This window comes from Phytophthora infestans, genomic scaffold, assembly GCF_000142945.1.
Source record: "Phytophthora infestans T30-4 supercont1.1 genomic scaffold, whole genome shotgun sequence".
NCBI classification, from domain to species: Eukaryota; Oomycota; class Peronosporomycetes; order Peronosporales; family Peronosporaceae; genus Phytophthora; species Phytophthora infestans.
In genome coordinates this window covers 6,531,132-6,557,134 of record NW_003303758.1, presented here as the reverse complement: position 1 = coordinate 6,557,134, position 26,003 = coordinate 6,531,132, and the positions used below count along the sequence as shown (strand labels likewise).

Below are 26,003 nucleotides of genomic sequence, written 5' to 3'. Positions count from 1 at the left end.
TCCTCATTTGACTGCAGTCAGGATCGCGATTAAAGCAGCAACAACCAAAAGAGCGAAGATACCAATGCAAATGAGTTTCGTCTTGGAGCACTTACAGAGGCCACGCTTACGGTCGGCCTCCCGCACGTTGTGCAACGCTCCCTGCGTATTCTCCTGAGCTGCATTTGTGTTCTCCTCGATGTCCACTGCAAAAATGCACAAAATAGAACATAAGTACGAGTCGAAATAAAAGTACTAACCGCTAAGGTGACGACGCACCAACAATCTCGCCCTGGTCCTGCACCAGTCCATCAACCTCCTGGTACGCCGCGTTTACTTCATGCAGTTGCTGATTGATCTTTAGAATATCCTCCTCTCGTCGTACCAGGTCTAGAATACAAGTTCACAGCAATTCGTTGTTAAGAACCCCAAAAGCTGTTTCAAAAGGGCTCTAACTTTTCGCCACGCACCGTCTTCATTATAGCTGGTCACATTGGCCTGCGCGTAGATCTGGTCTTCGTTGTATCCGTCAAAACCCGCAGGCTTCTGGTCGTCATCCGAGCGGAACGAAAGCGACGACTGGCGGAGGTTAAACACTGCGGCCCGCTCCGCGGCCAGTAGCTGCTGACACGTCTCCTCAAAGCTCTTGAGCTGGTTCTTATAGTCGGCGGATAGTTTAGCCACCTGCGTCCTGCGCGCGCGTCCACCTGCAGCCTTCGCTCCCTTGTCTAGCTCGTGCAATCTGCGATTAATTTTGGCTACGAGCTTGTTGCCGCGGTCCGTGAGCTCAGTGAGCTGCTGGTGGTTGGCGCGCGAGTCCTGTGGCGTGCCGAACAGCGTCATCTTCTGCGCGATGTTGCGCGTGACCTGGTTGAACTGGCCCACGGCTTTGGACGTCTCCTGTACCAACGCATTGTAGTGCTCTGCCTCGCCCATCTTGGGCGAATCGGCCGAAATGTAGCTCATAACGGCGGTGAAGGAGCGACCCAAGTAGGTAAGTCTCGAGCTATTTTCGGGTTGTGTCTGCGTTTTCGGAACTGTATTTGTAATTGGGGGCAAAATAATTTGGACGCGGTGGTACAGTAGGTATTGAAATTTGTGCCTTTTAATAAACTTGAATTTTGGTACAGTATCGAAATCCAGCCTACATGCATACAGTTTATGCTTCTGAGATACAGTACCTAAAGCCGCGTTGGACAGCGATTTGCCTGACATTCCAGCCCACGTTTGATTCTTCAATGTATTGGCGATGCATGTATTTATTGTGGTGTGTGTGTGGGAGTTATCGTCAGTGCGTTTCGCCGCTCGAACAAGCAAAACGACATCGGCGTCCGAAGAAGTGTCCACTCAGCCCCGATTACGGCGATAAAACAGCTGCGACATGTTCGAAGCTACACGATTGGTCAAAATTTAGAGCATTTTTGTCGACCAATCGCACCGCACCCTTTCGATCAAGCTGAAGTGGCCGATGTAACAGGCGATGTTTGACAAGTGTGGTCGATGATGATTCAGCCTGCTCATATTTGGTAGGATAGCTTCGCAGGAATCTCGTTCTTTGCACTATCACTCGCGGCTGACCGCAACGACGTCAGACTCACTCATCGCCATCTTACCTCCCTCTATTTGCTGCAGCTGCTGGTGTGTCTGGAACCATTGTGGAGGACACCAGCTGTACGTTGGTGATGGACCCACCAAGCTCGTCGAACACAACCAGTAGATTCTCCCGATCTTTTACCAGCCAGTCGCGTGGGACGTGGTAGTAGCGTTGAACAAAGTCCCCCTCGTTGTTGATAAGCCAGTAGCGGCCCAGGTCGTGGCCGTTAATATACGCGCGGCCACGTGTGAGTCCGATGAAATCGAGCAGTAAGGACGACTGAGAAGCACCGTTCATCATCTGGTATGCAGGCGACGGAAAGGACGTCGCGTACCAGCTCATCAACTGTCGGCCACCCGCGGCACGAGACACGGGAGTCCAGGGCACCGCGTCAATCCACTGTGAACGATAAATCTCGAGCTGCTCACCAATCAGACTCGGATACATTTCCCACCGCTGTCCACGCGCCAAATCCTTGTGTCCAATTCGAACGCTTCCAGTCACTCCCTTGCTGTGGTTACTGCCCAATGAGTAAATCCCCAAGCTCACAGACACCAGCTTCAAGTCGTGTTGCCGACCAACCTCAATACTAGCAGGTAGGTGGAAGCTGAATTCCTTCGAGCAATTGCCGCCAGGGTAGGCTAAATTTCTCTCGCCAATGAGCCAGCCGTCAACGAGCGCAATAATGCTGCTAGCCTCGCATGAGGTCACTTTGACCGTCCACATATCGTCATCGACATCACTCAGTTGCTTCGGGGTAAACGTGGTCTCATACGTCAAATAATCGGATTGGTCTGCTGTCAGTCGAAGCTGTTCAATGGGTTGGTCAGCAACCACACGCCGTCTTGGAGTCGTCGACGATACATTCAGCTCACTCCACGCCTTCCACGCAAGAGCACTTGCTTTAACTAGCGGGGTGTATGTTCGATGCTGACGACCTGGAAATGACTTGCGTACATCAGCCGTGTCAAAGAGAATAGCTCCGTCCTTAATAATCAACACGGAGAATGCCGAGAGCTCGTACTTTTTGCCGGTGAAAGTCACGCGAGCACTCTGGTTACTCATATTCTCTAAGAAAGCCACTTGATTTGGTTCAGCTTCTGGTCCGTAGACAAACGCTCGTTGCTGGGATGACGCCTTCACTGTTTGCTCGTCCACAAGTGGCAACTCGCGGGGGTTCAGCACTTGTCGATCATTGCGTAACAAAACATCATTGCACTCAATCAGAGCCTCGTGAAGCTTTCGCAAGTGAGTGCGCTTCGGCTCATTGCTGAGGCCGTCGGAATGGAGATTCACCCCATCCGCATACATCGTAGTCACTCCAGCCGATGCGGCTCTACCGTAGTTGTTGCCACCATGGTACATCTAATAGTAGAGGAGAAAATACACACCGTTAGTCCATTAGAGCTGCTGGGCAGCCGTGAAGAACGTACGTAGTAGTTGTGGGCAGCCCCACCCACTGCAAACCACCGAGCAACGGCATACGCCACGTCTTCAGGACTGCGCTGGTCATTTGGCAGAGGATTCTTTTTATCCTTCTGCCACGTTTGAAACCAGCCCTCGTCCTCCGTCCAAACAAGGGGGTCGGAAGGACGCTCCTTTACGTGTTTCACAGCGAAATCCACACAGTCATCGTCGTTGCACGAGAGAATAGTATTCTCAGCTGCGTTAGCGTAGCACCTGCTCGGTAGTACTTGTGTTAGCGACCATCGATCCATACTACAGTAGCAAGACATTTCCGTACATGACCCAAGGGATCGACGTGTCCAACTGCTTGACAAGATTTCCGCACCACGCAATGTACTCTGGATCGTGCCACGCAAACTCGTTCTCGATCTGCGCCATGATGATCGGCCCCCCATTTTTCGCCAAAAAAGGCCTCGACAGCTCCACCATGTACCTGATGAACCGCTCCATTTCCCTCTGCCAAGGGGCATTGCTCGATCTCACCTCCATACCTGGGATCCAATTAAGCCACAAGGGAAGACCGCCATTGTTCCACTCAGCACATACGTACGGACCAAACCGCACATGCAGGAACAGTCCCACCTCCGCTGCCAATTCGTAAAACCTCGTGATGTTGGCGTTCCCCGCGAAGTTGAACACGCCGCGCTCTTGCTCGTGCAAGTTCCAGAACACATCTAAACAGCAATACAACAGAGTCAGTGTGCCACTTTGAGTCATGTATTGCTACCAACGCACGTACACATCTCGATGTGGTTGAGGCCGTCTCGTTTGGCTTCTCGAAGAAGCTGTTCCCATTCCCCTGGAGAGCTACGAGGGTAGTGGATGGAGCCTCCAAGCAGCAGCGTCTGCTTGCCGTCGATCTCGAAACCTCGGGGTGAATAGGTCACGCTGTAGCCCGATTGACGCTTAGTTGCGTCGATGCCATCGTACGTCAAATACTGGAAGTTGCTGCTCTTAAGCATCAGTGGATTGGACACACGCAACGCTGGCGGGCGGACGCCCACGTAGCAGGCGACAAATAGGATCACTGACAATAATGCTACGTCCATGCGTTGCAGACGGCGTCGACATTTGGGGGGCGCATTGGGTGCATCCACAGGCAGCAGTGCCTCGTAGTCTGCGTCCTCTTCAGAGAACATCTTCAGGTCCTTTCTGAGTTTGAGCGTCTCAGATCGAGGCCATACTGAAGCCAAGTTTCGGGAGCTATCACTATATGACTGAAGGTACACTGTACCAGCATTATGATTATGGCTACACTTTTTCTCACAAGTCACATGTTGAAGTGAGTTTGCTGGTCAATAATTGTTTGTCGCCAAAGCTGCAAGACTTGAGCAAGGAGGACCCTGTGATGCAGCAGGAAAATGTGTCTGTGCTTCTGGCGCTCAGGACGACGAGGCAGCTGGGATTTTAGTGCTTTGATAGCGCAGTGGAGCCGTCGTTGCTTCTGATGGTGGTCGATCCACTGGTCTGTCTGTACACACGCTCTCCCAATGATTGAAGCATACGGTGAGCTCACGCTGCCTACGTTTATGTGCCATCTGCTGCATTCCAATGCGTCGACGTGCTTGCTCAGCGGCGATGTGATGCTATTGCTGGAGATGCAGGCGATGCTGTGATCGTCGAGTTTTTCGGCGCAACTTGCGCAACTTCTGCCTAAATGTGGTGAAGGATCTCCACCGGTAGAAGTAGCCGTCAGTAAAATTGCGGAAATAGAGGCACTGGAAAGCGTTGATCGTTCCCTTAAGCTGCTTCATGTGGCAAAAGTATGCTTTGAAGTGCACCAATACATCGACCCAAGAGGTGCTTTCGAGCGAAGGCATCGGCTTGCATACGCTGGTATTCCCAAGTATTGAGCGGCATAAAACCGCTGCATGATACGTCCCCAGTATTTTTGCCGATGGCATAATTGCCAGTGGTGACACGCTCGCTTTATTAGTTTTCTTTTTGCACACAGAGCTCGCAAGTTTGTTATCGCGTGACGCTTGTGCTTTTCAGCTAGCAAAGTTGACACTTCGCTCTGCAGTCGGGTCAATCTTAATCTTGATTGTCTCCAATTATGAAGCAGTCGGAAACCTCTAGACAAGAGGGACGTTTGCCACTGAAGCAGAGCTCGAGCTGTGCAAATCCGTTGACGTTTCCAGTTTGCAACTCGTTCTTTCCACACTTTGAAAACCTTTCGGGGGAAAAATCGCAGACCGCCAGAGCAATCGTTGCTCGCTCCTGTCGTTTGGCGGATACCCAGATGCTCCACTTTTGCCACACTCCCACCTTGCGGAGTTTCTCCTTGCGCTTCGTCGTCCTACGCAGCCTTTCACTCATCTGCCTCGTGGCCACCACAAACCGCTTCCACGCGTCGAGATGCGTTTGTACTCGGAAAGATTCCTGGTACAAAATCATATTTCTCATTTGCCGGAGAACGTGAGCTCGACGCTTCCAAAAAGTGAACGCCCGACAAAGAATCTTCGCTTTGTTGAGCGCTATTGCGACCTCCTTCTGCTTGCGACCACGCACAAACGTACCCAACACTCTCAGCACGCTCAGCTCTACATGAATACAATGGAATACCCTCGCCTGAAGTTTATTCTCGTTATTCACTTGCCGCCTCCGCAAGTACTTTTCCCAGCGCGAGAAGGCGTCTCCTTTCTGATTTCGTTTCAACACACGCGTCAAGTGAGCGCATTTCACGCGCCACTCATGATAACGCTGCCCAGTATCTGAAGCACGCCGTTGCCACCTTGTTATTTCGATAGTGTTTTGCTTGGGTCGATGATCTTCTATGCATCATCTTCGACGACCTCCACTCGAGAAGCCGGATCAAACTATTTTTCAGGCGCCTTCTGGAAAAGAATCGACGAGCCAAAGCTTCGTTCTCGCGCTGTTGACGCAAAACAAAAGCCCGATCTCTCCACTTCCGGACGCCGCGAAAGAGCACGAGAGTTTCACACGTGCGAATTTGTGCTTCAACACGCTCCAGCTTCATCCTCTGTAGTTCGACGTACTCTCTCCACTTCCCGTATCCTGTGCAAATCAATCGGTGCGTATTGAACCAGACTGAAAGCTCGTCGAGTTCTCTCTGCCCTTGCTTCACCTCCACCAGCTTTTTCCACGACGTAAGAGCTCGTCGTAGTAAAACTTCCACAGAGTAGTAGCTGAGTGCCCATTCCAGTTGCTGCTGCTCACCGTGGCAATACGTGGTGTAGCGTAACCAAGATCGCCAGGCCTTTGCTTGAAGCTTCGTTTTCTTAAATAGGGATGCTAAATCTGCCTTCGCTCTCCTTTCAACTCGAGTTTGGCCGTACGTGCTCCACTTTCGCAGAATTACCGCTAGCAAGTTGGCAAGTCTTCGGTTTCCCATAGCAATTAGACACTTACGCCAACTGAGTGTCCGATTCCAACGAGACCATACCATGCGCAAGCACGAAATGCGATACAACGCGTCGCTTTTGTCTCGGCGTACTCGGCCTAAACGCCGTGTAAGCGTTTTCCAAGCACCGAAATGCCGTGTCATTCGATTCCGCAGATGGCTTTGTTCAGCTAAATTTCGTCGGCTTCGTTTGATGCGTTTGATTGCGATAAAACGTCTCCATCGCCTCCAAAAGTACTTTGCTCCGTTTATCCGCCCAAACATTGCAGCCTTTCCAACTGCCTGCTGATATCTCGCATTCTTTTTCAACCAAACTACGGCTCGCTTACAATGCCACAGACTGAAGTTGTCGTCAGCTCTGTTCAACAGATCCTGAACCTGTCGATGATGTAAGGCGAATGTTCTCCATCGCACAAATGTTGCTCGAATGAGGTTACCGCGAACAAGTTGGCTGGTCATAAAGAGGTTCCGACGCACCCTCGCAACGTACTCGCGGCGTCTTTCCCAACGAGTCCAGAATGTTCGAAGCAAAAGCCTTCTACGATACGTGTACGCGAGGATGTACAGCGTTCGCTTGCTGCGATATCCCTTCCAGCCTCGGAAAGTAAGACGACGCAGAAACTTTGACCTGTGCTGGTCTGCTATCTTGCTCTGGGCCCTGTGAAAGGTGCGGATCTCAGAGAACTGCTGCCATCTTTGAAACATTCGTAAGAGCAGCTTTTGCTGCTGCAGCTGTGACACAAATCTTCGCTTTGAGACTTTTTGGCGAACCGCCCTTAGATAGTTCTTCCATAGTCCGAAACACTTCGACGACACCCTCTCCATGCAGAATTGATACGCTTTTGCCTTCTTCGCTCGAAGTCTCGATCTGTGCTTGGAGTTATTGTCCCACCGGAATACTGCTCTTGCAAGCCGACGAGCAAGAATCTGCCTCGTCACTGCAACCTCCTTATGCCGCTGAGTTGACCTCTGGGACCATTTTTCTTGCCAGTGATAGATTGCGAGGCACGTAAGATACTCATTGTAGAAGTTTTCTGCCATTGCGATCTGCTTGCGATGATATTGACGCTGAGAGCAAGAAATGGACCACTGGGAAAAAAATAACTGCAGCCGATTTCGCTTAAGTCTTGTTTGAACCAGACCAAAATCTAGCTGAAGCTGGACCGATCTCCTCACTGATAGACGCCACGCTCGCAGGACTTTTCTTTGAGAATTGCTTTCGCGCGTAACAGTTGCAGAAATTAGTTTCTCGTTCAATCTCCAACGGACATCGAGAGGTTGACGCCACGCGTAGAACGAACGACGCTGAAGACGCTCCAATTGGAATTGGAGTGCAACCCACTTCTGCTTTCTACGCTGGAAACGCTGTCGTGTAAGAGTAAACCAATCGCGCAGACAGCGGGTCATTGTTTTCTCGTCTCGAATGTGGTGCCGGTACGCTAGGAAGTCAGCTTGTTGACGAAGATTTCTCGCCGCGATACACCAATGATGCAGCGTCTTTATCATTACTCGGCGAAAGTAATGCGACACTGCCTTGTCTTGAGCTCTATGAGATCGTGAAGCTGCTTTGGCAAAAGAGGCCCACACTTTTATAGTCATGGCGTACCTTCGTTCCTTGTAGTATTGTCTTGCCACTGCCAAGGTCCTACCTCTCTCTTTACTATCTCGACAGACTCGCTTCCACTCCGTAAGTGATAGGCGAGCTGTATCCAGATCGCGCTTTCGTGCAGCTATACAGACGCGAATATGAACATGCCAAAGCCTAATAATTGATCTGGAGCGTTGTCGGGTCTGCTTCTTTCGAAATAGCTTCACTAGCCGCTTCATACATTTTTTTCGTAATGTCACTCCACACCACCGGCTAATCACACGTTGCAGGAGACATTCCTCGCTTCGACGACGCTGTTGTTCAACAGTTTTACGCTGAGAAACTTTTGTCGTGCTCCAATTCTGCCACGCACTGACGTGTCTCGCAGTACTCAAATTCTGACGCTTCAATTCCATAGAGGATACGAAGAAATGGACTTGCAGCGTCCTCAGCCACCTCTCCATGCATCGCTGCAGGGCTTGATGATTCGAGCGCTTCGATACGATGCACTGCTTTTCTTTTAGACTCTTGCGCGCTGCTATCTGCGTTCTCCAGTCACGAATCGCATCGCTTAGCTTCCTTCCATTAACACGACGACGAAGTAGGCTTAACCTTGCAGATCTTCGTGCAGCAGTGACCCACAGCTGGAAACTTCGGGTAACGAGCTTTTGGTTGTACCATCTAGTCGCCCTCCTCATTTGATCTCGCTTGTTGCTACTAACTAGCGCGTAGGCCAGCAGTTTCTGAACGCTGAGTATCTTCAAACTCCGCTCATATCGTCTTCGGACCTCGCCATAAATCCGCTTGCGATGTCGCTTCCACCCAAGAAATTGCTGCCACGCTCGAGTCGCACGCCGTAACGATGTCCGATACCGGTAGAAATCTGCTACTAGTGTGTTACGGGCGCGTACCTGCCGTGCAGTCATGAAGCGCCGCCACTTTCTAACCCCACTCAACAACCTAATCCGCGTACCATGATCGATCGATTGAAGGTAAAAGGGACCCTCAAAGACTGCTCCTCTCCACAGATGTAAGCCCTTTAGCCGTAGCGTTCTCTGATGATGTGAGGCGGCAAAATCATCTTTCAAGCGCTCCTGTTTTGCTTCAAGGACCCCTTCTCGAAAGGATCTAAACACGATATGAAGGTGGTTGAGACAATTCCTTACCGATAACATGCGGCACTTTTGGGTCTGCCAAACGCAGCAGCGCCAGTGTTGAAATGCAAGACGCTTTCGCTGAGCTGCGCTAATTCTTCGTCTCCGCGTAATTTCACGTTCAACTCGATAGTAGCGTTTTAACTGGTTGAATACAGCACGTTTGGTGCGGTTCCAATGACATTGGTCGGCGTCGTTCAAGCGCTTCCTCTTCGCCTTGTTAAGCCTGATACCACGTTTCCACGCTCGAATAGCTTTCTTCAGACTCTGCTCACGATGGAAAGCACGAACTTTCTCGAGTTGCTGCACGCGTGTCTTCCTGGATGTATCTGCTTGGGATCTCCACTGATCAAAGCAACAATATGCCAGGCACAGTTCCGCTCTAAACTGACGACGCTTTTCGATGGAGTGAAGGTCTTCAGAAGGACGGTTGGACCCCTTTAAGCTGTTAATGTCCACACCACGAACACCCACTACATGTATTTGGGGCTGGACAGGTTTGCGTATTCTCTTATCTGATTCCTCGGTACTCGACATACCTGTGTGCCGCTTAAGGATGAGATTTCGTCGTAGAGAACGGAGATCAATAGAATCGTGTCCCATCGAGATTAGCTTGCTCGGTCGAGTAGGGCGATCATGGCGATGAAGCTTCTTAGCTGACCGACGAAGCACGAACACTACCCACTTCCACGCGGAAAAGTGGGCTTGAATCACCTTCCTTCTCCAGTAAAACAAGGCAATAAACATCTGCTGGTCGCCCTCATTTAATGTCGTCACGTACACTTCGCCGGGCCTGGACGAAGAAAGCTTCTCATTGATCTCGTTGAGATGTGATCTTGGTCTTGAGCTGTACTGCGATACCTGCTTAAATCAACGACATGCCAACTCAACATATTAAGTTTCCCTAGAAAAAGTAAACTGGCTTAGAATGCTTACGTTCTTGTCTCGGTACGCTCCTACCCGCATCAGATTCCTCGCTCTTCCAAGCTTCCGGGTTGAAACCCTGGCATCGTGCATGAACCAAATGTGAATGCATATAAAACACAGCCCAAGGCACTAAAAACAGAGAAAAATGTACCGTTTCCGGGGCTCTCCGTAGATTAACGGGCCGATTTTGTACAGTTATCCCTCTTAAGTACTCGACATCCTCGTCCTCAAACGACAATCCAGGTGAGTAAGTGACAGGGACATAATCGCGAGGGTACTGTGGACTGTGTAGCTCCGTTGAGGCGGTCCAGGAGGCCGGCATATCGTTCGTCGAAGCCCGAGCTGAGCTGAGCTCAAGGCAACGTTCGGGTGGTGCTCCCGAAACGACGTGTCGCTTCGACATAATAACGAACAATTCAATTCGCCGCTTGGGCGAGATATCGCACATACACACCTTTGTAAACCAGCTCGAATATCTGTGCCTGCACGTCATCATAGATTAATTGCGAGAGCTTTTTGCCTGGGGTGGTGATCGCTTTCTTGATTTTCTTGCGTTGCGCTGCCGTTATTACTTTGACACTGCGCGACTCGATGTAGGTAAGGTAGATATTCACAGCGTGGGACCGAAGAGTCCTGCTGTCGATGCCATTCTGTGCGCACTGAGGCAAAATGAAATGAAGATCAACAGTCAGGGGCAATTCAAGAAAAAGAAATGAAAGCTCCGTACCCCCTTAAACTTCTCGACAGAAATCCAGAACCCGACCATATCCTCAGCGAATTCTTGTTTTGCAAATGACACAAAATCAGCAAGGCCATCCGGATCCTCCATCGTCAGTCGCCTGAAGTTTGCCAGATGCCTAGAAGGTGTGCCACCAGATAATCCGAGTTGATACCGGCACAAAATCTCAACACAAACAGCAACCAGTCAAATATTCTGCGGCGTACTTTTCGCTCTCGCTGGCGAGCTGCTTCACGCGCTTTCGCTCCTGCTCGGTCTTGTCAAGTGTGATCAAGTCTTCCTTACTCATGTCGACCGTTTCCCGCTTCGAAATGAACTCGTCCAACTGCTCGCAGATTTCTTTCAGACACTGATGAGTAGGTAGAACGGCTCGTACACGGATATGGTATACACGTCGACACGTTACTACTGCCCTGTGGTAGTGTTCCAGTGCGTCCTGAAATCGTAAAATATGTGTCAGATCTTCAAACTCTTTAAAAGAAAATGTAGATTCATACCAAGCTTTGTAGCAATATTGATGTGGCTGTGAGAATATCCTTGTGATCTAGAGGCAAAGCGTTTTCGAACCGTGACAGTGCATCTTCCATCATGCAAACACATTGCTCAAAGTCACCGTTCTCCTGCTCATAGACATCCAATACGGGTTCCGTCAACTGCATGATTACAAACGCCCAAAAATACGGGAAATGCCTTGCACCTGAGAGATCCGTGCCTTCCCGATGGCAACTTTCAGCATTGTCGGATGAAGGATTCCCATTGAGTTTAAAATCAATTTCTCCACCTCCCCCAGCAGTTCTCTAGCCCTCTCATATTTCTTTTGTGATGTGTACAGAGCAGCAAGCTCGAGCTCGGCTGGTTGCGTGAAGACCGTCTCTTCACCTGCTTGAGCTGCATGCTTCGCGGCGACGACAGGAACATTGACTTGCATTTGCGAGATTGCTTTCTCCTTCGCAATTCGTTTCTTGCGTTGATAGTTGTCAACCTCGGGATCAACAGAGCGTCGTGGCATACTACTAGTAGTAACGGGAGACACGAGACCGTCACCTAGTAGCAAAGATCGCATTTCAGCAACGCAGTTAACACTCCTCACAACTGAGTTCTGGAGAGAACTCTCTTGGTTTGTCAGAGCAACTTCCTTGAGCTCGTGACCCACGTACAACTCAGGGTGCAGTTCCTCGTACTCATGGTGTCGTCGATAAGCCAGTTCATGCAGACGAGTATGGCATTTATCACACAAAACCTGGTCACATGACGGACATCGCTTCCGTGCTCGACTCTGTTGGCAATTATCGCAAGTAGGCAACTTCAGTCGCCCGGCTGGAACTGACGGTAATGGAGCAATTAACCCGTTCCGACGTCCACGGCTTCTAGCGGCTAGAATACGCTCTCGCTCCTTGTCAAACTGCAGTCGTCGCTTTCGATCTCGCTTCAATTTCTCTTGCTGAATGCGCCACTGCCGAATCACAGGATCGCATACAAGATCTTCTTCAGAAAACTGTGCGTTGCCAGGCTCTTCAACGGTGCGGCAGCTTAGGTCTCTATCACTTCCAAGGCCCACAGAAATGTCTACTTGTACTAGCGAAATGGTGTACTCAGGCTCGACGAAATTATCGGTAGGGACGATCCTTCCGAGCAATAGTCCACGATTATTTTCTCGATGATACTTGTGGTACTTATTCGTGAAATCGATCGCCAGGTCCGGGTGGTCGTACGCGTTCAAGTAGTGCAAGGCATCACGACCAGAGAAATCTCGAGTCAAAAGATTGCAACCATACGTCATTAGTAGTTGCATCATGGCGACATCTCCACGCTTGCATGCAATCATCAGCGCATTGACACCCTCGCGATTTTGGTGCGTGGGAATACAAAAGCTCTTTAGACATTGCACAGTATCAGCGTAGGTTCCGATACTGCAAACCACTAACAGCGGGGAATTTCCAGTGGCATCTTCGTAGTTTGGGCTGAGCTGAAACTCGTCAGATGACAAAAGTTTTCGTATCCGGACTACATCTGCCATCCGCATAGCCCGATCCATCTCTGCCGCCCGCTGCTGCCGCATAATTCGGTTTGTTGACAACGAGCTAAGCACTCCTCCATCTTCCTCTTCTTCTTCCTCGGCTTTGAGTTGCGCCAGCAGGTTTGCACCAGGGAGAAACCTGTTCAAGGCTGACACTATCGCTGAGTTATGGAGCTGTACCGCCCAGTCTAAAGCAGCCTTGCCGCCCTGATCTCGATGTTCCTTTCTCGCTCCATACGCTAGTAGAATTTTGAATAAATCGATATTTCCCGAAATTGCAGCTTGAATAAGTGTCGATCTCCCGGCCTTGTTCACACCATCAACATTGGCTCCATACTGTAGCAACGCTTTGAGTATCTCTTCTCGACCTTTGTCCGCAGCGAGAAGAACTGCATTCACTTGGTTTGTTGTCTCGTGATTCAAATCGACTTTAAACTCGACAAGGATGCTTAGCGCAACGACATCTCCCGTCATTACAGCAGCTAGCAAAGGAGTCATCCCGGCCTTTGTCTCGGTGTCTGGCGAAGCTCCGAGTTCAAGCAATCGCCTCAAGACCCTCGGTTTCCCTTTAAATACTGTAATGAGTACAGGTGTGAAGCCGTTCTCGCTCTCGTGGTTCAACAAGTCGGTGGACCGCGTGCCATAGCTTGCGGTTGCCACGTCGAATAGCGGCACGAGACGATCCCAATGCTGCTGATAAACGATGCGTTCCACTTTCTTTCCAAGGCTGGAAGAGAAGAACGAATGCATCAGCTGCGTGAGTTTGTGTCGCCTAGCAGGGAGTGCATCCAGTCGAAGTTTTGCCTCGTTGGATTTCTTCAACGCAAGCTCCTTCTCTACGATGCGAGCTTCAAGCAAACGTAGTCGTTGCAGACCCGATACACCAGGTGTTGAGGCCGAGAGCCCCAGAGTGATTGTTTTCTTTCTCGTCTCAGAGATCAACCTGTTCAATTGCAACTCGTCAAGTTCCTGACTCTCCATTCTCTTTCGTTCCTCTTCGTCTCGATGCAGGGCCTCCATGGCAACAGACAATCGATCTTCTTCCTCCATTTCGAGGCAACGCAAGGACAGTTTGTCCAGCTCCTTCTCCTGAGCCCTCACATCCTGTTTCTGCTTCTGGAGCTCGCGCTGTTGCCGTCTCAACACCGACTTCTTCTTTTGCTCCAGTCGCGTGTGCGCTTCCAGACATTCCATGGTCAAAATGGTGGAGACGTGGGCTCCAATCTGAACATCACTTTTATTTTTTTCGAGAGACTTTGATGGCGGTTACCCAGCAGAAAAGTGTGTGCCCACGTCAAAGATCAGGAACCATCCACGAAAGTCTCTGCTTGGCTACGTTTAGCAGCCGCGAGGGTGCGCAGCGTCGCAGATTTAGCGTTCGACCAATCAAGACACCGGTGACGAGGCACTGCAACTTGTCGTGAAATGCCTTCAGTCCCAGGCCCGTCGAGTTCCCTCAGTTGCAAAAATGACATTTCCCAATCGCATCAACTACAAACTGCGCTCTCGAGAGAAATCCCAGCAAACTGCAGTGCTGACGGCTAGTGACGCTCCTCTTACCAACCATTTCGCATCATTATGCCATGTGAGCGACGACGACGAGCGGCCCAAGGTCTCCCAGACGGTGTCGCTCCACAACCATGCACTGTTGCTGCTAGCACACAAACTCATGGCCATGATCTCGCAGCCGGCGAAGCTCCTCGCCGCACTGATAGTCGACTGCGACGATAGGACATCCGAGGACACGTTTTGGGCCAAGGCAACGGCGTACCAGCATTCGGAGCTGCAAGGGCTGTGCACCTCGTGGTATCGGATTATGGACGACATTGAGCTGTACGAGCTGAGTCCGACGGATCTGATGATGTTGAAGGCGACGCTGTACTATTGGCGAATGTGGCAATACGTCTGCGCCTCATGCGTCGAAGCTGTGGTGTCCATTGAAGAGAGCGCGATGAGTCTGCCGCCGAAGCAGGAGGCGAGGTTGTGGACGTCTCTGCTGCAGAAACGCAGTGCCGCATCCATCTCGCCGCCATTGGAGGACAAGTGCTCGGACGCGCTGTCGGAGGGCATGATCCTGTCGGGTGGTAGCGGCATGGTCAAACGCTCGCGCATCAACCGGAAAAGCAACGAGTTTCTCATTGCGTGGTTTCTGGCGCACAAGGACAATCCGTATCCGTCCCCTGACGAGCGGGTGGAGATCGCTGAGAAAACAGGGCTAGCCGAGCAGCAGGTACGTAACTGGTTTGCCAATATGCGTAAGCGCCACTGGAAACCCAACCGTGCCAACACCAAGAAGCCGCGCTGCCTCGTCGACTACATGCTGCGGCAGACTGACGCCTGAACTCGAAACAAGTATCTGTATCCGTGAATCTGTACGCCTCTGTAGTAACCTCTCACAACACTAACACGAGCTCCGATGTCGTCGTACATTTTTGTTTCTTTGTTTCTTGTGTTTAATGCTCACTAACGAGCGAGTGTAGTAGGGTTGCATCGACTCTAGTCCTCGTCGAGGGCCGGAGCCTCGCCAATCTCGCTCTTGACGTACTTGTACTTGCCAGAAGAACGGAAAATATCCTTCTTGGGACCGGACACGGGGGCGGACGGAAGCGTAGCGGGAGCCAGGCCAAGCGTCTCCTCCTTGAAAGCGGGCGTCAGTGCGGGCCAGGCCATCCAGCCGACCAGCAGTGCTCCGGGGACGCCCCACGGGGCTGAAGAGGACAGTGACAAAACAGTTAGAGAAGGAGAGACGCACTAGAGAGAAGAGCGAGCCAACGCACCCAGGCCCGTGAGATCCTTTGCGAGGTGAGTCAGGCGAGCGGTAGACATAATCAAGGTGGGGGATACAAGGGAATTCCGCGGGTGTGGGGCGTTTTGTGTCCTCAGCTTTTGTGGAGAAGCGTTTTGACCAATAAACAGAGACTAACACAAAGAGCATTACATGTAAAATAAAATACTATTGATCTGCATAAACTGCTATTTATACTTCGAAGTAGCTAAATGTAAAAACGTTTTTTTTTCCTTTTTATTTTAAATTTAAAATTAATTAATGAATATTTAAAAAATAAAAATTTAAACCATTTAAATGGTTTAAGTATAAATAATAAAAGCATTAACTGGTAGTACTATTAGTACTACCAGGCTGCGCCGATTCGTGATGTCCTTTCAGGGACGGATATGCGGCGCTCTTTACTGAGGACATCCCTGCTGCTGCTGTTCTATCTGCGCCTCCCTACTGTCGCACATGCTGACATCGCTGGCGCAAGCGTGACACCTGCGTCCCTGAATGCGGGCGTCGTCACTGATGTAGCAGTCACCTTCACGAGTGGAGTTGATGTAGACGTGGACGGGTCGGTGCTGGTCGAGTTCCCCACCGGGTTTTACATCTCCAGCGGCACAACAGTAGCAGTCACCGCGACAGGCAGCACAACGGCGCTATCAGTTGTGTCAGTGTCGTCGACGCAGCTATCGGTTCTGGTGAGGACGACGAAAATCTCGGCAGGTGTGGCATTCGGGTTTACTATGACGGATGTAACCAATCCTGGGGAACAGACTACAAGCGACTTCACCGTATCTACCTATGACTCTGGCAACACGCTTATCGAGAGAAGCGCTGCGGTATCTGGCATTGCAATAGCAAAAACAGCGCTGGCCTTTATAAATGTTGTGCCAGACAGCTTGAACGCCGGCGTGACTGGAACCGTGACCGTGGCGTTCACGAGCGCCGTTCGATTGCCTGTCGGTAGTAAGGTGGAGATGACGTTCCCGAGCGACTTCACGGTGCTGTCGTCGACGCTGTCATCGGCCACAAATATCGATAGCAGTAGCACGGTGGTCACGTCCGGTTCCGTGGTGACCGTCACGATCGCTGGCAGTGTCGTTTCGGCCGGATCTAACGTCTCGCTCAAGCTGGACGGCGTGACGAACCCAGGTGCGAAGACGACGGGTACGTTCGCGGTGGCAACGACAGACAGCTCGTCGAGGGTATTCCAGGCGGGGACAGCGGTCAGTGCAGTGAATATTGTAAGTACGACGCTGTCTGGTGTCGCTGTTAATGTGGTAAGTGGTATCGCTGGTGCTGTGTCGATATATTCTGTGGATTTCACAACGAATGCTGGTGTTCCCGTGGGTGCTTCTGTGGTATTGCGTGTACCAATCGATTATTCTCTTTCTGGAAGTATATCTTTTGTGGACTCGCTGAAGTTGGTGACGTGGACTGGAATCGTCGATGGACAGTCGGTAAAATTTAAGGCTGTGACACCCTACGCAGCAGGTCAACATAGTGTACAAGTCAAATTTCTAGAAAACCCAGGTTAGTTTCCCGCAATGCTATACATCCACACGCCAAGTTTGATACTCACCGACATGTTGGTAATAGGGACATCTACGACAGGGTCATTCATGGTATCTACGATAGATGCAGATGGATTTCTACTCGAGAGTGCGAGCTGTGCAGGTGTCACGATTGTACCGGGTTCTATTGCAGACGCAGTGTTCACGCCGCAGTTGGCCCATCCTGGAATTGCTTCCCGAGTCGATATTTCATTTACGACTTCCGCAGGGCTGGCAGAGAACAGTCTTTTGATACTTGAGCTCCCAAGTGGAGACTATGATGCAGCTGTGCCAGGTCTGTCGGTTGTGGTTGCAACACCAGCAAGTTTCAGCGCCACTGCGTCGTGGAATAGTACGAACGCTGCTCTCTTGATTCTAGTATCCAGTTCGACGACCATTCCTCACGGCACTGCGGTTACTTTACAAGTGACGGCGTTAGAAATGCCGCAATCGACACGAGCAACATCTACGTCTGCATCGATCCAAAGCTGGAATGCCAAGGGTCTGAAACTAGATGAGTCTAGTCCACTAACTCTCAGTGCGATAACAGCAGTGCAAAGTCTCCCCTGCACGTGGTCTACGGAGACTCCGAATCCGGGAATCACGTCAAATGTGCTGGTCACTTTCAAGACGAACGGAAAAGTTCCAGTCGGAGGCAAAATTGTTTTGAGAATCCCAACATACGATTTTTACGCCAACTCATCAGGGAGGGCCCCCTCGGTCGTGTTTAAATCTCCGAGTTCAGTCGTCGCCACAGCGACATGGGATGTTTCAAACGCTGCACTCGAACTGGTCGTCGCAAATGATTCTATCCCAGCCTACCACGCCGGCGTCCAAGTGAAGATCATGAAGCTTGACACTCCAATATCGGTACGAGCTGCCTCGAGATTTCCAGCCTCGGTGACGACCTTTGATCCTGTTGGAGTTGCAATTGATGGTCCTAGCGTACTTCAGATGGACGCTATCACAGCTGGCAACATTCTGGGTGGTCGTCTGTGGACCGCAGTGAACGCAGTGGCTGGAGTTACGAGCGACCAAACCATCGAATTATTCCTTACTGGTCGAATAGATCCTGGAGGGAAATTTGAGTTCACGCTTCCTGATTCACAGTGGAGTATGGCAGCGTCAGGTGTGGCAACATTTATTGTTCCAAACCTCACTGATGCTGCTGGCTCAGTGGTGTGGGATACGGTCACTCGAATGATGACTGTGACTCTGACTGGGACGACGCCTATTCTCTCATACTCTGGAGTTACGCTACTGCTTCGAGACGTCTCCAATCCACCAAAAGAGACGGGAGTTCACAACGCGTACCTCACGACTAGAGCTGCTGACAACAGAATCATCGACGGACCTGACACACTTTCTGTCATGACCATTTCGCGAGGAGCTCTAGCGGGAACAAAAACTTGGGCTTCTATCACAACGACAAGTGCCAGTATGCAGAGCGACCAGCGCTTCAAGTTCACATTGAGTGGAGCTCTCCCAAGTGGTAGTATCATTCTAGTTACCCTCCCTGCTGGTGGATGGCGAATGGCAAATAGTGCCGTGTCAGAAGTGTCTTTTAGTCTCCCGGTATCGGGAGTAACTGCTCACTCGGTTAACTGGTCTCCTACGACGTATGAGCTGCGTGTTGTCACGGATGGGGATATGAGTGAAGGCACTTCGGTGGAGTTACTTGTGGAGGACATGATCAATCCCTTCTCAAGCTCAGTTGCTGGCACATGTACAGTAACAACGATGTTGTCGGACGCTGGGGTTGTCGCAGAGTCGAGGGATATCGCTGTGAATGCAATCACGAGCGATGTGTTGGCCACAGAGGGGTCATTAGTGTCCAAAGTTGCAACACCGGGGGTTCTGTCCACGCAGACAATTACGTTCACAACGGGAGGGAAACTGGAGGCAGGCGCAAAGTTTTGCATCACATTTCCAGACGGATGGACACTCATGGCCTCAACTTTTGCCTCGCTAACTTTGCCTGCACCCACGCAGTCTTCCCCGCTGACGCGTGAGCTAAACGCAACAAGCCACACTCTTTGTATGCAGACTGCAGTGGCGATTAACCAAGAAACGGTTGTTTCAATTGTCTTGACGGATATCCTTTCTCCGGAATCGGTCCGGTCAGAGCAAGGGGCAAAGCTCGTTATCCAAAGCCATTTGGGTGGTAACGTGAACACAGGATCGATTCGCATGAATGCAATAGCCGAGGGGGCGTTAACGGGTCCGCTTATGTGGCAAACGCTGATGCTCAGTCCGGGTCCAGTTGCTGGCTTGAGAACCTCCGCTAGCTTGGCTTTTAAAACGACAGGACATGTGGCGGCAGGAGGCTCTATCGTGGTGGAACTCCCGTTTGAGTGGGTCATGGCATCCACGTGTAAAGCGACGTTCGTTCGTCCAGCTGTGCTGGGGAAAGTTGCCTGCAGTCAGAACAACATCAGCATCCTCATGTCGGACGACCTGGTTGAGGCCACGGATGTAAATATCTCCTTTACCGGTGTGTACAACCCTCCTCTCGTGAGGCCTGAAGGAGTCGCGTCGTGTCGAACGATGGCGCCTGATGGAGGAGAGATCGATGCGAGTAATTCGGTCACGACAGGAGCTATCGTAGCCGCAGTGACAGGAATTACTAACTCGGGTGATCATCTCACAGCTGTGGTTGGACTGGCTAAAGTATTCACTTTTGAAGGATCTGCTTTGGCCGAGAATGACGTCGTCAAGTTCGTGGACGCGAGCACAAGCAACGACGCGAATTGTGGCGAATCCACCACCGGTCAATCAGATGTTGGAGGTGTGGGCGTCAAGTATTTGAGTGCGAATCGAGATGTTTCTGTCAAGTTTTCGCAGTCGTCACAGGATGGAAAACGGTTTGCGGTTTGCTACAAGTTCGGTCACAATCCGTTCAAGCTGTATGCAGCACTCGGCATTATGGTCAAAGAGATTCAGTCGGTGAGCTCAAGTGTTGGATTTCCGGATATTGCAGTAGCAGATTTTGTGAAAACTTGGACGTTCAATGGTAACGGGATTTCAGGTGGAGATCAGGTGCGGTGGATCGACCTTGACGTTGCACAGAGTGCAGCATACGTTTCAACGCCTCCCGACTGTCTCGACACATCGACCCTGGCAAAGCTCGCGTCTCCTACCTCTGAGACTCTAATGGCGCCAGAAGATGCCTACACTCGCATCATTCAGGGTGACTCGAACGTATCTCTTGCATTCTCAGCGGAAAGCAGTGGCAGGACCTTTTGCCTCTGCTTCAAGTTTGGGAGCGAGCCATTCATGGTCTATCCAGCGATTAAAATACGAGTCAACGATCTTCAGAGAATTGAAACCACATCCACTGGAAGTGACGCGGCTGCCGTGGCAAATGCTCCGAAATCTTTCAAGCTTCTCGGTGATGGTGTAGCATTGAATGACCGCTTGTACTTTGTCGAGTCGGGTAGCGTGGCGTCGTGTGAAGAGAGCGACAATGACAAATCCCTGCGATTGCTGCACGTGATCAACGCCCAAGAGCAAAGCGTTCTTTTCGCTGACGGCAATCTTGTTACCACCATCAACTTCGATTCCTTCGCTGCAGGAATGACGGTCGTGCCATGCTATCAATTCGGAATGGAGCCATACCAGCTGTACCAGAGCATCCGCTTGACTGTTAAGATGGTCAAACGTTACACTGGAACACTAGGCTCCCCTCAACTTGCGGTAGCGGAAGTTCCGGAACCGCTTACGTTTCTTGGATACGGCTTAAGCGGTGGCGACCTGGTCCGGTGGATTTTGAATGGAGAAGAGGACTGCGAGAGTAATCTCGCTTCTTTGACGGATCTCAACACGCTGGGACGCGTCGATACAATACCGTTGGGCAGCAACAGTGCAGCAGTCTTCAACTTTTCCAGTGTGCAAAGCGATTTCAATCCAGTGTTGTGCTACAAATTCGGAGAGGAAAACTTCAAATTGTACTCTGAAATCTCAATAGCGATAGGGACGATTCGTGCGAAGTCGCCACAGACAGGAGCCAAAGAAATCGCCGTGGCAGGTTCGCGAAAGGATTTTACGCTTTTGGGAACGAACCTCGCAGAAGGAGACCGAGTCGGCTGGACTTCCGTCATCGATTCGAGTATTCCGTGCTCCAACTTGAGTCTGTTGATCCCGAATGCGATGAATCTCGATAACGACTATCTGTCGTATCTCACTAGCATCTACACTTTCGGGGTCGCCTTGTCGCCGCTGAGCTCGGGAAAGCGCGTGTACCTTTGTTACGGATTTGGCCAGGAGCCCTTCAAGCTGTTCACGGACCTGTACGTGGATGTCAAGAGCATCACAAATATGCGAGCACTGATGGGAAGCCCCAGTGTCGCAGTCGCCGGTGCTCTTAAAACGTTTTTATTCGACGGAGACGGCGTGGCGACGGGGGATTTCGCGAAGTTTGTGTCTAGTAGTAACAGCAGCGATTGCACTGACCCCGGCGTCACTTTGATGAACATCATTAAAGAATATGACGACTACGACGAGATGGCCATGTTCTTGTATGAAATCTCAGCCAGAACTGCCACCGGCAGCTTTCAAGCAAGCGATGACACGAAATCCGCGGGATTGAAGCGCGTTTTGTGCTATCGATTCGGGGCGGAACCGTTCGTATTTTACGAGAACTTTCACATTGACGTAAAAACAGTTTGGAGGCTTCGTCAGACGAGCCCAAAGGCAGAAGGACAGAACAACGTAGTGGTGGTCAACGAGCCAAAGCAAATGACGATCGATGGAGTTGGTATCAGCGTAAAAGATACCATGAAGTTTGTCAACGCGGGGACGAACATGAAAGATTCTGATTGCGTGGATCTACCAGCTCAAGGTCGGACGAAGCAACATCTTCAAGTGGCGACGGATCTGACGGTAGCACTGCCGTTCGAGCAGGGCTCCAATGGAAGCACGTGGGTCCTTTGCTACAAGTTTGATGATGAGCCTTTTCGACTGTACGCTTCCATTGCAATTACAGTTAAGCAAATCACAGCGCTACTGGACTATACGTTCCAAGACGTTGCAAGCTTGGGGAGAGTGGCCACAATCGGACATCGTAAGCAGTGGAAACCTGTGGGGTCAGGGATCCAAGAGGGGGATACAGTCAAGATCGTGCCGCAAAGTGTGACTTCGAGCTTAGAGTGTGGACAAGCCGACGCCAATATTGCAACTGGGACAGCAACTATGCGTGTGGATAAAAAGATGACATTTTCGGGAACCATTTCCGCCTTCCCAGCTTCCACCAGAGACGTGTATCACTTGTGCTACCAGTTCCAGGACGAGGCGTTCACGTACATTCGCGACTTTACCCTGACCACGTACGGTATTATCAGTATGGACCGCGGTGTTGTGCTTGAAAGCGCCACAACTACAGCTCAAGTCTCTGGATTCCGTCTCTCGGACACGGACGAAATGGGCTGGACTACCAGCTCAACAACTTGCACTACAATACTCGGACGCACGGAAGTGTCGGGGATGAAGGCGAGCCTCAATTTCGCTGATACTTACTCTCGGCTGTACTTATGCTACAGCTTTGATCGTCAGCCTTTCGATATCTTCAAAACTGTGACTCTGACTGTGGCCAAGGCTGAGATTTGGACCCCTCAAATCGTGTCAGTTATCGCAGACCAAACAACAGAAATTGTCGTGTCTGGCACATTTGGAATCACGCAGGGCGCAGATCAAGTTGCGTGGGTTCCTTCCGATGTGGACGAGTGCTCCGCCGATGCTGTCGCGCTGTACACATCAGTGATGCAAACGTCGGTAACAAGCGTCGCAAAGTCGAAGTCGATCATTCCTCACGCTGGTGAGGCTTCTTTTAGTGCGAAGTATATTGCGCCTCGAAGTGGAAGTGGAGTCACAGCGTCCGATAGCTTTTCCACCTGGAAATTATGCTACAGATTTGGAACTACACCGGACTATATCATGTTTGGGGACGTTCTGTGTAAGGTGCTGAATATTGTCGAGGTGTTGCTAATCTCGGCGGAGACGTCGAGTACTGCGGCTGTGATGAAGTTCCAGTTCCATGGAGTTGGCATGCAGGACTTTGACGCTGCGAAATGGGTTGACGCATCGATGGCTGCGAGTGACGCAGACTGCAAGACTTTGTCTGCGATTGGAGGCAGTAAGATCAGCGACGTAGTGAACTCTCGAGCAACATTTACGTTCGCAGAGGAGAGCAGTGCCATGGCACTATGTTACAGATTCTTAGGCCACTCGCTCAAGCTGTACGCAAATATCCCCATCCAGGACTCGACCACTTCTCGAGCTAGTATTGGACAGACCACAGCGACAAACTTCGATGAAGAGGCTGCTGCTGCAGCCAGCGATCAGTTTCCGGCCAGTCGAGATGTTGCGACGATATCGTTGACACTTGACAAAGACATCGACGCCATCCCACCTGGTTCCAACGCTGAAGCGGCATTTAAAGCCTCTTTCATAGCCACGATGGCGACGTCCTTGGGTATCGACGCGTCTAGAATTCAAATCACAGAGCTAGTGGCAGGTTCCGTGGTTGTCAACTTCCAGCTTTTGGCTTCTGAGAATCCCGCCGATCCGTCGGTGAACGACGCGGTGCAAGACCTTCGTAGACAGCTTATGGACACGAGTAGTAGTCTCCTCACTGGTAGCACAGTCGTCGTTAAGAATCCTGCAACAGCACTGCGTGCCACTGTCACCTCAGCTTCAGCTCCAGCCACGTCTTCCGTGGCAATTCAAGCTCTCGGATACCAGGCGAACGGTCTTTTCTCATTCGTCCGAAGCCTCTACAGCGTCACGGAGAAATCGTCTAAACTAGTGATTCCCATTCTTCGTCGACAAGGGACGTCATCGGTTGTTTCTATCGCTGTTCAAGTCCAGACGACGGGAAGTACAGCGGTCTACAATCAAGACTACTCCTTCTCAGCATCCACTACCTTCGATGAGTCCTTGATGATGCTTCATCTGCGCTTTGGCATCGGAGACTCCCTGGGAACAATAGATCTGGACATACTGGACAATGACGTCAAAGAGGCTCATTTCAAGACGATTTCTTTCTCTCTACGGAGTCCGACGACCGCTGGAGCAGCGCTGGGGTCCACGAAAGGGACTGTGGTTCGTATTTACGACTACGGAGACGGAGACCCGCTTGTCCATTCGAGTTTCATGGCCAGCGTTGATCTGCCGGATAACGAGCGAGATCCTCTGCAAGGTTGGCAGGTCGTTGCCAACGGGGAAAGCCCGCTGCGCATCGATGGTAACGGCATCTTTGCTGTTGACGACGTTCTCGGAGAAGACGAGTACGACCAGAAGTGTGATCTTGCTGCCCCCAGTGGCGTGTGTACGTACGCGTGTGAGTTTGGTGGCGGACTGGCGTCTTCTGGCGGACTGGGGTCAAGTTACAACGTGTTGTTACTTAGTGGAGATGACTATGTCGCGAGTGTGAGCGGTGTTGGCGCTTTCCCGTCAGAGGTTGCAACACATTTATCGACTAGCTTTGGATTCGATGTTTTTTTCTCTAACTTTTTCCCCCTTGTTTGCTTTGTAGGCATTTACAGTGTCGCTCTGGGTGAAGACAACCCAACGAGATCCAAGTGCTTGTCTCTACTCGTACGCCGTGTCATCCCCGACGGCGTCCGCTGTGCCATTGGCACTTTGCAATCCTTCCAACCTGCAGCTTTTTATCAACGCAGAGAGCGACGTGAGCGGGCTGAACACGTTTGTGAACATCAGCGACAACGTGTGGCATTTCGTCGCAGTTACATGGAGCTCAGAAGATGGTCGGGTGCGTGTGGTTGACAACGGGATGCTAGTGTTTGATGGAGGACCGTATCGTACGGGACAGACACTCGAGTCCAGCGGATTTTTTGTGGCTGGCCATCTGGTGCTTTCCAGTACAGCACAGGCACCGTGTACTGTTGGAGCAGACGCTCTCGCACAAAGATACACGGCTACTAGCGCAATTGACGCTTTATTTGTCACGACGACGGGAGATGTGAGCTGCGACGTGGTGGCCAACAGCGGGCTTAAAGGCCAGGTACAGCATGTCCATGTATGGTCACGAATACTCACGCGCTCAGAGCTGCTTGGGGAACTCTCGTGGCCTCTTCGAGTTGTCAGCAATGGTCTTGTACTGGGGTGGAATTTCGACACCTCTCACTTATTGCTGCAGGGTCGTGTGGTGAGCGATCTGTCGATGCAGGGCCATAACCAGAAGAACCTCGGAGCATTGCACTGCAGCAAGCACAGTACGTTTCCATTAGCGCTACTTCCGGTATCCAACACCTCCAATGCTAGCACCAGTAGTTGTCTGCTTCGAGGTGAAGTGCCTCGACTTGATGCCGCGTTTCCTTGTGGTCCAGTGTTCTCCAGCATTTGGCATTTCTCAGCCCCTGCATCTCTCATCACCAAGCTGAAAGCCGCGTACGGCGGTCGTCTCCAATACCGTCTCCTCACCCCGAGCTTCAACGGGTCCCCACGTCCTCGTCGTGGCCAAGTGTCTATCTTCAGCACTACTAGTATCGGTGCTGTAACGCAGATATCTGCTGCGCTGGGCTCGTTCGATTTACCTTCAGCCTCTCGCTGGACGTACTATTCAGTCGTATTGCGCGAAGACTTTGGATGGATCGCCGAGCCGGATGGAGGCGCCCTCACTGCAGCGGAGTTCGGTGCTGTGCTTGATGGCGCGACAGCGCTCTGGATTCGAGGTGATATATGGGGCTACGACTCCAGTGGACCAGGACAGGAGGTGGTTTATCTAAACGACGTCGAGCTGTATGGACGGTGGTGACAAGACAAGAAAACATCGAAATTCTAACGTAGATTTATATTACTTAAGCAAACAAACCGTGATGCTACCCGT

General features: G+C 51.1%; 6 protein-coding genes across 6 annotated transcripts; 2 read left to right on the top strand and 4 right to left on the bottom strand.

Moving 5' to 3' along the window:
• Window positions 1–241: 241 nt before the first annotated feature.
• PITG_01139 (uncharacterized protein) lies at window positions 242–985 on the bottom strand (the record flags this gene model as incomplete). Its single annotated transcript, XM_002909611.1, has 2 exons — window positions 242–354; window positions 450–985. 2 exons carry the CDS (start codon window positions 943–945, stop codon window positions 242–244), a joined length of 609 nt encoding a protein of 202 aa, XP_002909657.1.
• A 725-nt stretch (window positions 986–1,710) lies between these two features.
• PITG_01138 (beta-galactosidase, putative) lies at window positions 1,711–4,179 on the bottom strand (the record flags this gene model as incomplete). The annotated part of the gene is made up of 6 exons (XM_002909610.1): window positions 1,711–1,852; window positions 1,908–2,560; window positions 2,657–2,938; window positions 3,007–3,253; window positions 3,318–3,714; window positions 3,780–4,179. 6 exons carry the CDS (start codon window positions 4,177–4,179, stop codon window positions 1,711–1,713), a joined length of 2,121 nt encoding a protein of 706 aa, XP_002909656.1.
• An 895-nt stretch (window positions 4,180–5,074) lies between these two features.
• PITG_01137 (uncharacterized protein) lies at window positions 5,075–7,445 on the bottom strand (the record flags this gene model as incomplete). The annotated part of the gene is made up of 4 exons (XM_002909609.1): window positions 5,075–5,683; window positions 6,129–6,364; window positions 6,447–6,502; window positions 6,895–7,445. The coding sequence occupies 4 exons, from the start codon at window positions 7,443–7,445 to the stop codon at window positions 5,075–5,077; spliced, it is 1,452 nt and encodes a 483-aa protein (XP_002909655.1).
• Window positions 7,446–10,489: 3,044 nt separating this feature from the next.
• On the bottom strand, window positions 10,490–14,023 carry PITG_01136 (uncharacterized protein; the record flags this gene model as incomplete). Its single annotated transcript, XM_002909608.1, has 6 exons — window positions 10,490–10,723; window positions 10,801–10,930; window positions 11,019–11,140; window positions 11,204–11,248; window positions 11,310–11,414; window positions 11,510–14,023. 6 exons carry the CDS (start codon window positions 14,021–14,023, stop codon window positions 10,490–10,492), a joined length of 3,150 nt encoding a protein of 1,049 aa, XP_002909654.1.
• A 274-nt stretch (window positions 14,024–14,297) lies between these two features.
• Window positions 14,298–15,170, top strand: PITG_01135 (uncharacterized protein; the record flags this gene model as incomplete). Its single annotated transcript, XM_002909607.1, has 3 exons — window positions 14,298–14,360; window positions 14,451–14,623; window positions 14,675–15,170. The coding sequence occupies 3 exons, from the start codon at window positions 14,298–14,300 to the stop codon at window positions 15,168–15,170; spliced, it is 732 nt and encodes a 243-aa protein (XP_002909653.1).
• A 1,767-nt stretch (window positions 15,171–16,937) lies between these two features.
• PITG_01134 (uncharacterized protein) lies at window positions 16,938–25,987 on the top strand (the record flags this gene model as incomplete). Its single annotated transcript, XM_002909606.1, has 4 exons — window positions 16,938–16,955; window positions 17,030–17,138; window positions 17,205–24,613; window positions 24,690–25,987. The coding sequence occupies 4 exons, from the start codon at window positions 16,938–16,940 to the stop codon at window positions 25,929–25,931; spliced, it is 8,778 nt and encodes a 2,925-aa protein (XP_002909652.1).
• Between the last annotated feature and the right edge of the window lie 16 nt (window positions 25,988–26,003).